This window comes from Palaemon carinicauda, chromosome 21 (genome assembly GCF_036898095.1).
Source record: "Palaemon carinicauda isolate YSFRI2023 chromosome 21, ASM3689809v2, whole genome shotgun sequence".
Taxonomy (NCBI): Eukaryota; Metazoa; Arthropoda; class Malacostraca; order Decapoda; family Palaemonidae; genus Palaemon; species Palaemon carinicauda.
The window spans coordinates 124,783,674-124,798,673 of NC_090745.1; the positions used below are offsets into that span (position 1 = coordinate 124,783,674).

Here is a 15,000-nt window from a genome sequence, read left to right on the forward strand (position 1 = left end):
TCTTATTTCTTTTCCTCACTGGGCTATTTTTCCCTGTTGGAGCGCTTAGGCTCTGTAGCTTAGGTAGTAATAATAATAGTAATAATAATGATAATTTGAACGTAACGATGTATCTAATCTAATATCATTCTGAAGAAAGAAATCATTAATCATTTTATTTCATTTACTTATCAATAAATATTTTTCCTATTGTATTTCCAACCTCAAGATTCAAGATTTTAACTTTATTAACGTTTGGTAACTTACATTGTTCGCGACCCGAAAATGTATTTGTCTGAAGATGACTGTTTCTTCATCGAGGTTGGTGGTATAAATTTTAATCAATATGACAGGTGCTGTTATTAAACAACGTCTGGTGTTCAAATATGACATTAACGTCATATTTATTGCTTGTAATTCATTTTTATTATTACGAATTGCCATGAAACAAGATTAGTATTGATAAACCTTCACTTTATTTTAACTGGTACCTGTTTTTCCTTTCCTTTTTCATCAACTGCGTACCATGAAATGAAAATGTTCATAAGACTATTATATTATTATGATTTGATTTGATGCTGATAAGATTCTGAAATGACGACAAAATTATTATTATTATTATTATTATTATTATTATTATTATTATTATTATTATTATCATCATCATCATCATCATCACTAGTCAAACTACATCCCTAGTTGGAAAAGAAAATAAACTATGAGAAGAAATAAGCAATTAATGTAAAATATTTTAAGAACAGTAACTTCATTAAAACAGATCTTTCTTATATAAACCATAAAAAAGATTTGTGTCAGCCTGTTCAACATAAAAACATTCATTGCAAATTTCAACTTTTAAAGTTTCCCCAATTCAACTGCTTGATAAGGAAGATCATTCCTTGATTTGGCCACAGCTGGAATAAAACTTCTAGAAAACTGTGTAATATTGAGTCTTATGATGAAGTAGGCATGACTGTGTAGAATTAACTGCATGCCTAGTATTACGAACACGATGGAACTGTCCGGGAAGATCTGAATGTAAAGGATGGTCAGAGTTATGAAAAATCTTGTGCAACATGCATAACAAACTACTGTTAAAAGAAACACCGTAGTTTCAATCGGAAATTCTCCATAAAAATATACTGTTATCAGCCGTATTTCAGTAAAATACAACGACTGTAATTTTACCTTACTTTGTTCTTATATATTACGGGTTGGTGACCCTTATACCACTCCTTTGCGTCAATATATCCTTTTTTACAACAGTAAAAATCCTGGAATAAATGTTGCCAGGCATTTACCGTTTTAGTGCAAATTTTTAACAGTGTAACTGAACGAAAGTGCCAGAGATTAATATCTAGATTTCAATTACTTTTGCTTTCCCTATTGCTTGCTAGGCAAAACACATGTTCAATCAGTAGCTGTTGAATCAGTCGACATTTAATTGAATTACGGTTTTTAACGTTTTCATTATAATGATCGACCTTCGGAAGCTAGTGTGTTCTCTTCATTTACTATTCAAAAAATCTTTTTAAAAATGATTTATCATCATGAACTAATTGTGTAATGTCTTGTCTTTAATATGCATTGGAGAGAGAGAGAGAGAGAGAGAGAGAGAGAGAGAGAGAGAGAGAGAGAGAGAGAGAGAGAGAGAGAGAGAGAGAGAGAGATTAGGAATAACATTTTCAAACTTTTCTTTCAGGAACTGCCGTTTTTATTTTAGAGAAAAAAAACATTTTCTTTTATAATTTGCTTCATTTCCTGTAAAAGCAATTTTTATTAACTTGGATAAATTTTTTAACAGTTGTGTCAAGTTAGAAACATAATATTTTTATTTTTTATTTTTCGGGCTTTTGGTAACTGATTGATCATGTATTTGACGGTGATGACTCTCCCTGTATAATTCTGGGTTGTGGTGGCCGATGCGGTAACGTCCCTGACTGGTGGACGCCAGACTGGGGTTCGAGTATCGCTCAAACTCGTTAGTTTTTTTGGTCGCTGCAACCTCACCATCTTTGTGAGCTAAGGATGGGGGTGTTTGAGGGAGCCTATAGGTCTACCCGCTGAGTCATCAGCAGCCATTGCCTGACCATCCTTGGTCCTAGCTTTGGTGGAGATGGGGCTTGGGCTCTGATCATAGATATATATGGTCAGTCTTTAAGGCATTGTCCTGCTTGATAGGGCAATGTCACTGTCCCATGCCTATGCCAATCATGAGCGGCCTTTAAACCTTTAAAGTACGGTTGCATATGATACTCGTGTTTGACGCTTCTCTGTCTTGACGATTATATACCATCATCTAAACTGCCTTTGGCTATGACGTCACTTTGATTCTTATTAAATCTTGCTCTGAACTTTTGCCTATGACATACTTCGTCCATGATTATATCTATATATGTTGAGTGCCATGGCTTAACCTTTTGACCTTTGTCGATGAACTACCATCCGTATATCTATGAAAAATAAATCCTTTTTTTCAAGCTGATATCTAAGTAATATACAGTATATCTGTAAATGAAAATCTTGAAACCTCTTTTAGTTTCCAAGGTACAATAACAGAGAATGTGAAATAAAACAAGTCGGGTTTCTTGGATCTGATTACGGAATTGATGTAATCGATATCTGTTGGTGCATTGTCATTGCTGTGCTTTATTGACTATACACGAGGAAGTATTCATGATTCTCTCTCTCTCTCTCTCTCTCTCTCTCTCTCTCTCTCTCTCTCTCTCTCTCTCTCTCTCTCTGTTTCCCGTCCTTATATTCTCTCTCTCTCTCTCTCTCTCTCTCTCTCTCTCTCTCTCTCTCTCTCTCTCTCTCTCTCTCTCTCTCTCTCTCTCTCTCTCTCTGTTTGTTTCCTGTCCTTATATTTCTCTCTCTCTCTCTCTCTCTCTCTCTCTCTCTCTCTCTCTCTCTCTCTCTCTCTCTCTCTCTCTCTCTCTTTTAATTTTTGTGCCCATCCTTATAAAAATTGCTCATTGTTAAATTTTCATGTTATTCCGTATATTTTTGGATCGATGTAGAATATATATATATATATATATATATATATATATATATATATATATATATATATATATATATATATATATATATATATATATATATATATATATATATGATTTTCAAATGAACGTGTGATTGGTTGAGATTTATTCTGATCTAATAAGCGAGACACTTATCAAAAGAACTATTTGTTCTCTGATTGGTTGTTAAACTATTCAAATTGTCAGCTTGTTCTCTGATTGGTTGATACATTTCCATAGTGATCACTTTGATATATGATTGGTTGAGATTCTTTTTAAGTGACGAGTTTCATTTGTGGATGGTTGATATACTTGTTATTTTTAAGTGTCGAGTTTGATTTGTGGATGGTTGATATACTTTTTATTTTTAAGTGACGAGTTTGATTTGTGGATGGTTAATATACTTTTTTATTTTCAAGTGAAGAGTTTGATTTGTGGATGGTTTATATACTTTTTATTTTAAGTGGCGAGTTTGATTTGTGGATGGTTGATATATTTTTTTATTTCAAGTGACGATTTTGATGTGTGGATGGCTGATATACTAATTATTTTTAAGTGACGAGTTTGATTTGTGGATGGTTGATATATTTTTTAATTTTAAGTGACGATTTTGATTTGTGGATGGTTGATATACTATTTATTTTTAAGTGACGAGTTTGATTTGTGGATGGTTGATATATTTTTTAATTTTAAGTGACGATTTTTATTTGTGGATGGTTGATATACTTTTTATTTTTAAGTGACGAGTTTCATTTATGAATGGTAAATATACTTTTTATTTTTAAGTGACGAGTTTGATTTGTAGATGATATACTTTTTATTTTTAAGTGGAGTTTGATTTGTGGATGGTTGATATTTATTTTTAAGTGACGAGTTTGATTTATGGATGGTTGATATACTTTTTATTTTTAAGTGACGAGTTTGATTTGTGGATGGCTGATATACTAATTATTATTAAGTGACGAGTTTGATTTGTGGATGGTTGATAAATTTTTTAATTTTAAGTGACGATTTTTATTTGTGGATGGTTGATATACTTTTTATTTTTAAGTGACGAGATTCATTTATGAATGGTAAATATACTTTTTATTTTCAAGTGACGAGTTTGATTTGTGGATGATATACTTTTTATTTTTAAGTGGAGTTTGATTTGTGGATGGTTGATATTTATTTTTAAGTGACGAGTTTGATTTATGGATGGTTGATATACTTTTTATTTTTAAGTGACGAGTTTGATTTGTGGATAGATGATATACTTTTTATTTTTAAGTAACGAGTTTGATTTGTGGGTGGTTGATAACTTTCTATTTTTAAGTGACGAGTTTGATTTGTGGATGGTTGATAACTTTTTATCTTTAAGTGACGAATTTTATTTGTGGATGGTTAATATATTTTTTTATTTTGAAGCGACGAGTTTTTTTTTCTTGGATGGTTTATATACTTTTTGTTTATAAGTGACAAGTTTGATTTGTGGATGGTTGATATACTTTTTATTTTTAAGTGGAGTTTGATTTGTGGATGGTTGATATACTTTTTATTTTTAAGTGGAGTTTGATTTGTGGATGGTTGATATACTTTTTATTTTTAAGTGGAGTTTGATTGGTGGATGGTTGATATACTTTTTATTTTTAAGTGGAGTTTGATTGGTGGATAGTTGATGTGCTTTTTACGTGGATGATGTGCTCTCTGAAGGCTTTAGTTATTTTGTCTCAAATAGGATTTTGGAGTATTAAGAAAATATGTGTGGATTAGTTCACTGAAAGATTTAAAAATAGAATTAAGAAAAGTTACTGACAAAACACTCTTTGGAAAAAAATATATGTTTTGAATATGTAAAGGCCGATGTGGTTACGTTCATTATTTGCTATAAGTAAATCCTTAAGTTATAAGTGGGGTCTGTCAAGTTAACCATTCCAGTTGAAATTATTTAAGCCTTTTTTAGAAATTTTTATCGTGAATAAAATTGTTTTTCATTTATCCCAAATTTTCTGATGTAAATCATAAAGAAATAAAAATTGCAAATTTTTTAGATATGTTGAATTTTTCTTTTAACTTATGTTTTCTAATGTTAAGAATTATCTTTTTTAACTAGCTTATCGAAATTCGTTTTGGTGAATAAGTTTTATTGAAAAAGTAATATAATAATGGAAAATGGCAAATGTTTGGAGGGCTTGATGAAGTAGATCTTTTAATTTAAGTTTTCAAAGGTTAATAATAATAATAATGATAATAATAATAATAATAATATAGAATAATGATAATAATAATTATCATCATCGTCATCATCATTATCATCATCATCTTTTTAAACAGATTATATTTGAAATTCGATATGCCGAATAATGTTTATTAAAAAAATAAATAAAATATTGGAAAATGGCAAATATTGAGAGTGCTTACAAGTAAGTAGTATTGAAATGGAGAGTCTAATGTCGTCAAGGACATTTAGAGCAGGTAAAAGTCCAGATACAAATTGGAAAACTTCGTTATTCACGAGGCTCGCCTTTCCTCCCAAACAATGAATTACCAATTAATGAGAGTAAATGGAACCAAAAATCTTGGGAGGAAGAACCATTTTTATTCCAGTCGTCAGAGGAACAGTTTAGAGGTCTATGGTAAATGAGATGCAACTAATTATTATGAGTTTAGTTGTATATTTTCATCTTTTTTTTTTTCCATGTTCGTACGCCTGTTTCTGAAATGAATGGTTTTGTTTCCTTAATTTCCTTGTAGGTAAAAGTTTATAAATAAATTGTATATATACAAAAAACTACTGTCAATGAAGTTTCCATGGAAAAGCAGGGTTTTATGAAATTTGCCATGAAAAATCAGGGTTAATGAAATTTGCCATGATAAAGCAGGGTTGAAATCTGCCATGAAAAAAGCAGGGTTAATGAAATTTGCCATGAAAAAGCAATGTAGAAGAAATTTGCCATGAAAAAGCAGGGTTAATGAAATTTGCCTTGAAAAGCAGGGTTAATGAAATTTGCTATGAAAAAGCAAAGTTAATGAAATTTGCCATAAAAAAGGCAGGGTTAATGAAATTTTCCTTGAAAAAGCAGGTTCAATGAACGTTGACATGAAAAAGTAGGGTCAATGAATTTTCCATGAAAAAGCAAGGTTAATGAAATTTCTTGAAAAAGCGGGTTTAGTGAAAGTTGACATGAAAATCTAGGGTCAATGAAAGTTACCATGAAAAAACAGGGTCAGTGAAATTTGCCATGGAAAAGCAGGGTGAATTGAAGTTGTCATGAAATAGCTGGGCCAATGAAAGTTGCCATGGAAAAGCAGGGTCAATGAAAGTTGCCATGTAAAAACAGGGTCAATGAAATTTGCCAGGGAAAATCAGGGTGAATTGAAGTTGTCATGAAATAGCTGGGCCAATGAAAGTTGCCATGAAAAAACAGGGTCAATGAAATTTGTCATGGAAAAGCAGGGTGAATTGAAGTTGTTATGAAATAGTTGGGCCAATGAAAGTTGCCGAAAGTTGCTATGAAAAAGCAGGGTCAGTGAAAGTAGTCAGAAGGTTCTTAACTCTAAAAAAAGGTGGAGGGTTTTGAATAGAAAATGAAAAAGGCCACAATGCAAGAGTTCGAAAATCCTACTCACCATTTGGATAATCCAGTTCATCCGAAAGAGGGAAGAGGATCGGAAGAAGAACGTTGGCTGCCATGGTTACAATCAGGGGTGCCAATATCCAACAGAAGAATGTTTTCTTTTTTTCCTCTGCGCTCTTCTCTCTCACAAGTCTCTTCCGCTTTGCACTTTTTCTATTCTTATCCTCAGCCTCTTGACTCTTTTCGTCTCTCTTTACTTTTGATGCAGAGGGCTTTTGAGTTGCATAATGTATCGTCCACGTAAGTGTTGCCATACGAATGTCTTTTGAATCTTGTCGAATCTTTAAACTTCGTAGCTGTATTCATTCCATTTGATTCACCCAACGTGAGATATCTCCGCAAGTGTATCGAGTTGAATAGTCACTAAGAAGAAAAGATCTATGAACGATTACTTAAAATGTATCGGACAACATTTTCACGCTTCCCCTAATTCTGTATGTATGTCCATATCAGTTTTCAAATCGAATCCACATCACATTTAAATAATCCACTTTCGGACGTTTGCAAGCACGGTAGGAAGGAAGGCCTTGGAAATATAGCTCTCACTATTTCGGATTGCAGTTCGCTGAACCTTTTCCGCCCTGAAAAAAGAAATCATTTCTGTTAGAACCTCTGAAAACAGGGGTGGGGGGAGTGAGGGTGGGGGGGGGGTGTTGAAGTAGAGTGGAATCCTTTAAAAAAAACATGTCTTGACGCGGTTGTAATGGAGATATGTGTATAGGATTAAAAGGAGAAAAAGGTATTATTATTATTATTATTGTTATTATTATTATTATTATTATTATTATTATTATTATTATTATTATTATCTGTTTTTGACGTTGTTAATAGTTTATTTAGGACATATCTGTTTTGACGCTGTTACTGTTTTTAGAATGATATATTGTTAATTTATTCTCATCATGTATTTATTTCCTTATTTCCTTTCCTCACTGGGCTATTTTTCCTTGTTGGAGGCCTTGGGCTTATAGCATCTTGCTTTTCCAACTAGGGTTGTCTACAACCCGAGTTGGAAAATCAGGATGCTACAAGCCCGGGGGCTCCAACAGGGAAAATAGCCCAGTGAGGAAAGGACAAGGAAAAATAAGATATTTCAAGACGAGTAACAGAATTAAGAAAAAAAAATCTTCTATATAAACTATAAAAGGTTTAACAAAACAAGAGGAAGAGAAATAAGATAGTATAGTGTACATTAGTTTCTTACGTAAAGTATACATCCTTATATCCAAGAGATGAAAATATTTGTTATTAATTAACTGGTAAATTTGGGACTGCACGAAATTAGAATAAATCAAAAAGAGGTATTAGTATTTTTCACTTTGTTTATCAATATGGTTTTAGATGTAATGAAGATATTTGTTTATGGTGATTATATATATATATATATATATATATATATATATATATATATATATATATATATTTATATATGTATATATGTGTGTGTATATATATATATATATATATATAAAAATATATATAATGTGTATATACATATTATATATATGTATGTATATATATAGATATATATATGTATATATATATATATATATATATATAGTGCACGTATGTGTTTATTACTAGGAAAGCGAAGTGTCAATGTGAATAACAGTACCGGAGTTTTGATAAATATTTTTATTGCTTGTTTTTTGGAATTTTTTTTTTATTTTTCACCATCAGAGTCGAAAATATTAAAGACAATCAAAGGGTATATCAATTAAGATTATAACATTCACCTCATATTGATATATGATTAATTAATAAAACGAAGATTCTGAAACTATTTGAAAGAAAATAAATTGAAAATGATTGTTAAATATAAAAATGAAATAAGACAAAATAAGAGCTAGCTATATAAATTTCCATCAATTTATTTATTTTTTTTTTTTCGTTTTTTGTTTGTGTTGATAATGTCAAGACCTTAACTATACTGATTTTCCTTGACTAATATTTTTTTAATAGGTGCTGGAATGAATATACTTAGATAGCGATACCGTTTTGTTAATGATTTTAAGCAAAAAATGTGAATGTTGTTGCATCTTCCCTATTCCTAGCGTAGCTTTTACATGGTATTTTTATGCTGCAGAGCCTCTTTTTTTTATATCGATGTTGTGTCACAAAGTTATCAGAGCAGAATCATCGTACTCGGGTTCAGTGAACCTAACAACAGTCCTTGAGCTGATATTTCTATTCCAGCAAAATAACTTGGAATTGAGTTCAAGTCAGTGGAGAAGCGTCACCTGATCTTGCCTATCTTTTATGTGTCGTCTTGAAGGTGGATCTCACTTTTGCCTGGGGGAGTGTTGGCCTCTCAAGGTTATTCATGGCATAATTGAACACTGGCATGGGATCGATTTCAAAATGTGGCCATCCACTGTGGAGAACATAAGACAAGCAGATTTGTTCGGCTCATCTGCCCACTTATGAGTGACTTCATCAGTATTGTGACGAGCCGAGAGAAGGTTGTGACTCAAAACTGAGTAACTTTATTACAGAACACTCGCCTTTATATACAAAAACTCAATGCAACAGGAAATTTCCTGTTCAACCGACACCGCACCAGTTAACAGTTAACGGTGAAAAAAACAGACACATTATTTCAGGTTCAATGCAACAGGAAATTTCCTGTTCAACCGACACCACACCGGTGAACAATTAACGGTGAGAAAAACATACATATTATTTCAGGTTCTTTTTAGTGTGAGGGGAGAGCGAAGATACAAGCATAATATATACACAAAATGAAATGTCGGTACTATGTACGATCGTGTGACACACGGTTGGTACAGTATGTTCTTAAGAAGGAAAGTAGCTTGAGTCCTTGAATGATGATCTATACGAAGTGGTTCGGTGTAAATGAAAAAAAAAAAAGACTAAAAAGAACAAAAGAGAGTGCAGATATGTTTTCTGGTTAGTTGAGAAGTAAGATTAGATAGGATTTTAGCTCAATTAAAAAGAGGTTTTACGTGGCTTTCCTTGTTTTGCCAACTTCCTCTGAGATATGATTTTGCTTTACTCTAAAACAATTGCTTTACTATGTCCTGAAAGTAAAGGAAAAATGTAATTGAAGGAAAAATGTAACTTATATTAATTCATATAACTGGATTTGAAGGCACAGGAAGGTCTGTACTAGTTAGTGACTTAGGCAATCCTGAAAGAATTTTGAAATTAATCAAGCAGATAATATGAAAGATTTTAAATGCTTAGCTTGTATTATGATACCAATTTTTTAAAGGAAATTATTAAGGGGATTTGTAAGCTCATTCGCGGTAGAAGAGAAGTTGAACTTTGTAATTTGTAAAGACCAGATCATGAAAATTAAATTACATGTTTTTCTATATGATTTATCTACTGTGTGAAGATAGCACAAGTGCTTATAATTTCTATTCCCAAGGTAAAATAGACTGAAGCAAAGAAAAAACCCATCGCATATTTTAAAAGAAGAATGATAACTTTTTATGAAAAAGTTGAAATGTATAAAGGATTTCTAGAAATAAGAGTATTTCATACCAGTTGAGATTAGTTACTTGTTTAGATAAATAAAGGATTCGTCAGAAAAATATTTTCAAAAGATATTAAGTTTTGTTAAATTTCATTGTAACATCGAGAAGAGACTGCAATTTATAGGATGTCATGAAAGCCAATGAAGCTCTTGTGAATAATAAATTGTTTACATCTCACGAAATATTTGCTATTATACACGAACAAAGGCGGCAGTAGGTTGGCCAAGACACCAGCCACCCGTTGAGATGTTAACGCTAGAGATTTATTGGATCTTTTGTCTGGCTAGAGCCGCTAGACAGTACCACATTGGATCTCTCTCTCTCTGGTTACGGCTCATTTTGTCTTTGCCTACAGAACACAAACACATACATTGAGAAGTATGGCATATTCTTTCCACAATCTCCTCTGTCCTTACACACCTGACAACACTGAGATTACCAAACAATTATTTTTCTCCGAAGGGGTTAACTACGTGAATGGAATGGTTCTGTGGCTAATTTCCTTTTGGTAAGGGTAGCAGAGACTCTTTAGCTATGGTAAGCAGCTCTTCTAGGAGAAGGACACTCCAAAATCAAACCATTGGTCTCTAGTCTTGGGTAGTGCCATAGCCTCTGTACCATAGTCTTCCACTGTCATGGTTTAGAGTTCTCTTGCTTGGGGGTACAATCGCGCACACTAATCGGTCTTATTTCTCTTCCTCTTGTTTTTTTTTTTTTTTTTTATTTATAGATTCTATAAGAAAAATCTAGTTTAATGTTGCTACTGTTCTTGAAATATTTTATTTTGATTGTTTATTACTTCTCTTGTAGTTTATGTATTTCCTTGTTTCCTTTCCTCACTGGGCTATTTTTACCTGTTGGAGCCCTTGGACTTTTCCAACTAAGGTTTTAGCTTAGCATATGACAATAATAATAATAATATCCAAATTTTATAGATGTACACAAGCGGTGTTTTTTTTGTAAGAGTAGGTATTAATATAAAAAAGGAAATGTTTATTTCCAACATTTTATGTTACATTACATTTCCCTGTACTCTCTGTACGATATGTTACATTACTTTCCTTGTACTCTCTGTACGAGTGTACAACAAAAATTCCCCTTTTGGATTTTTTTTTTTTCAAGTTTCAAAGTGTTGCATTCCTTCCACTTGAAGACGAAACTCGCGAAGTCCTCGGAATTTACGTCTCGTGTATCATAAACTGTTTGAAATTCAAATCTTGTCTGGATTCTTTTGTCTGCAATTGGATTACCTCTCCAGAATAGATTGCGTCCTTCTTATTGTTCTCTTGTTTTCTCAGTTGATGAGGTGGTTGGTGGGTGCATCCCAAAATGAAGAAGACGCTTTTAAGATTCTGGAAGAACTTTGGACATGCGAAAGATAATCAAGTAAAATGAATGCAGTCTTCATTAATGATTTATTCAAAATGTGTCATTCATTATTTGATTCTCTCGATAGCATATGAGGAAAGACAGACAGACTGAAAGATACATGGAGAAGGGAAAGTTATTACGTTTTAGATGTTGATAAAAGTAGTGAATAGGGAAAGTCATTATGTTTTAGATGTTAATAAAAGTAGTCAATAGGGAAAGTCGTTATGTTTTAGATGTTAATAAAAGTAGTCAATAGGGAAAGTCGTTATGTTTTAGATGTTTATAAAAGTAGTCAATAGGGAAAGTCATTATGTTTTAGATGTTAATAAAAGTAGTCAATAGAGAAAGTCGTTATGTTTTAGATGTTGATAAAAGTAGTGAATAGGGGAAGTCTTTACATTTTAGATGTTAATGAAAGTAGTGAACAGGGAAAGTCAATATCTTTTAGATGTTGATGAAAGTAGTGAATAGTGAAAGTCATTGTGTTTTAGATGTTGATGAAAAAGTAGTGAATAGGGGAAAGTCATTAAGTTTTAAATGTTGATAAAATTAGTGAATACGGAAAGTCATTATGTTTTAGAGGTTGATAAAAGTAGTCGATGGGGAAAGTCATTATGTTTTAGATATTGATAAAAATAGTGAATAGGGAAAGATATTACGTTTTAGATGTTGATAAAAGTAGTCAATATGGAAAGTCATTACGTTTTAGATGTTGATAAAAGTAGTCAATAGGGGAAGTCACTATGTTTTAGATGTTGATAAAAGCAGTAAAAAGGGAAAGTTATTATGTTTTAGATGTTGATAAAATTAGTCAATAGAAACCGTTGATGAAGTGTGGGACAGAGGTATATGGAGAACGCTGGCTAGAAACATCGATCCCACATGAACGTAGGAAAGGATGCAGACAAAGAAGAAGAAGAATATATTTTAGATGTTGATAAAATTAATAAAAAGGGAAAGTCTTTATGTTTTAGATGTTGATGAAAATAGTGAATAGTACAATTCTGGAAAGTTACACAGCGAATTTTGCAATTTCGAAAGGTCTGGTTTTGATGGAAGCTCTGTATATGCAAAACCCAATGGAGCAAGAAACAATAAAGCCGTCTGAATTGAGAGTCTTGCAAAGACTTGAGCTAAGGGGAAGCAGCATTGAAAAGCCGGGTCAGGGAGAGAAGAGGGAAATTGCGAGCTAAGGCAAATGGTTTTCGATTGTGTTCATTACTGTGAAGACTGTAGCGAGGGTCCTGAATATGATGGAAGAAATGTAGATTGGAAAAAAAATCAGGTGTCTGGATTTTTTTTTTCTTTTTATATATATATATATATATATATATATACTAGAGTCAAAACATTTTGTCTCCTTTTTTTAGTTTATGTAGAATAAAAAAAAGGTCTCTTTTGCATTTTTTTTTTACTCGAGTCAAACATTCTGTCTTATTTTTAGGTTGTATGTAGAATGAAAAAATAGGTCTCATTTGCATTCATCTTTACTAGAGTCAAACATTCTGTCTTATTTTTAGGTTGTATGTAGAATGAAAAAATAGGTCTCATTTGCAATCATCTTTACTAGAGTCAAACATTCTGTCTTATTTTTAAATTGTATGTAGAATGAAAAAATAGGTCTCATTTGCATTCATCTTTACTAGAGTCAAACATTCTGTCTTATTTTTAGGTTGTATGTAGAATGAAAAAATAGGTCTCATTTGCATTCATCTTTACTAGAGTCAAACATTCTGTCTTATTTTTAGGTTGTATGTAGAATGAAAAAATAGGTCTCATTTGCATTCATCTTTACTAGAGTCAAACATTCTGTCTCAATTTTTAGTTTGCATGTAATGAAAAGAAATAGGTCTCTAGCGGTTTATTATTATTTTTTTTTCTTTTTTTTTTACTAGAGCCAAACATTCCGTCTCATTTTTAATTTTTATGTAGAATAAAAAAACAAGTCTCTTTTGCCTTTTCTTTATTTATTAGAGCCAAACATTCTGTTTATGCGTAGAATAAAAAAAAAAACAGGTCTCTTTTGCCTTTTCTTTATTTATTAGAGCCAAACATTCTGTTTATGCTTAGAATAAAAAAAACAGGTCTCTTTTGCCTTTTCTTTATTTATTAGAGCCAAACATTCTGTTTATGCGTAGAATAAAAAAAACAGGTCTCTTTTGCCTTTTCTTTATTTATTAGAGCCAAACATTCTGTTTATGCTTAGAATAAAAAAAACAGGTCTCTTTTGCCTTTTCTTTATTTATTAGAGCCAAACATTCTGTTTATGCGTAGAATTAAAAAACAGGTCTCTTTTGCCTTTTCTTTATTTATTAGAGCCAAGCATTCTGTTTATGCGTAGAATAAAAAAACAGGTCTCTTTTGCGTTTTTTTTTTACTAGACAGCCAAGCATTCTGTATAATTTTTAGTTTGTATGTAGAGTAGAAAAACAGGTCTCTTTTTCTTTTTTTTTTTATTTTTACTAGAGCTAAACATCGTCTCTTTTTTAGTTTTCCTTCATTTTCAAGTAAAAACTATTTAACAATAGAATTGAATGCTTAATGATTTGGAACTCGTTTAGGAAATTTTCCGTTATGCATCCTTCATATCGACGTGTAACCGTATACTTAATATTAATCTCTCTCTCTCTCTCTCTCTCTCTCTCTCTCTCTCTCTCTCTCTCCATGTGGCTTAATCCCCTTACCTCTTCATTCATTTGAAAGTGGATAGTAATTTGCCCTAGATGAGCCACTAATAATTTTGTGTTTAGATAGTCACTCGAGGCTATAGTATAAAGTCATGTACAATTCTTGTTTGTAATAAATATGAAATCTGTAAAAGGGCTTTACAGATAACATTCGTTTCTTTGCTTATTTGTTAATAAATATGTATAGTTGCTTTCACTTTTTGTGCAAGTTGTAATAAATGAAAACACAAACCTTATAGATTTATGTCAATAAATATTAATTTTGATTAAATGATTTGATAATGTTTTAAACGATGCTGTTCAAGTAATCTATTTCACACTTAGTTCATTATTTTATACCTTCCCGATATCAAGTAGCTAAAAAACGTCGGTGTTTTTTTTTTTTTTTTCCCTTAAAGGATGGTAAACAAAATTACATTCCATATCATCTCCGAGAGCTTAGAAACACTGCTGAGAAATACCAGGGTGTTTTTTTTTTTTTTCTTAGAGGATGGAAAACAAAATTACATTCCTAATCATCTCTCAGAGCTTATTTACCATTAGAAGATTTGCAGGAATTTGCATTTCTTGAAGTTTACACATTACGTCTTAATTAACGAAGCTTACAAACTTTTCCTTAAAAAACACCTTAAGTGATCCATTTTTAAAACAGTTCTAGCCTTGGGTTCTCTTTCTTAATTACTCAAACCTCATTACGGAACTTTTTACTGATGAAACATGTGGAGAGAGAGAGAGAGAGAGAGAGAGAGAGAGAGAGAGAGAGAGAGAGAGAGAGAGAGAGAGTCCATTCCCTATTCCATCTTTATTCCATAAGAGAGAG

General features: G+C 31.9%; 1 protein-coding gene across 1 annotated transcript in view; it reads right to left on the minus strand.

Annotated features, from left to right (window-relative positions):
* LOC137615479 (neural-cadherin-like) overlaps positions 1 to 15,000 on the minus strand; it is a 493,287-nt gene that overhangs the window by 202,794 nt on the left and 275,493 nt on the right. The window contains exon 2 of the mRNA XM_068345392.1: positions 6,612 to 7,200. Coding sequence (XP_068201493.1) covers positions 6,612 to 6,873 — 262 coding nt within the window. The 5' untranslated portion in view covers positions 6,874 to 7,200. The remainder of the gene's footprint in view (positions 1 to 6,611; positions 7,201 to 15,000) is intronic.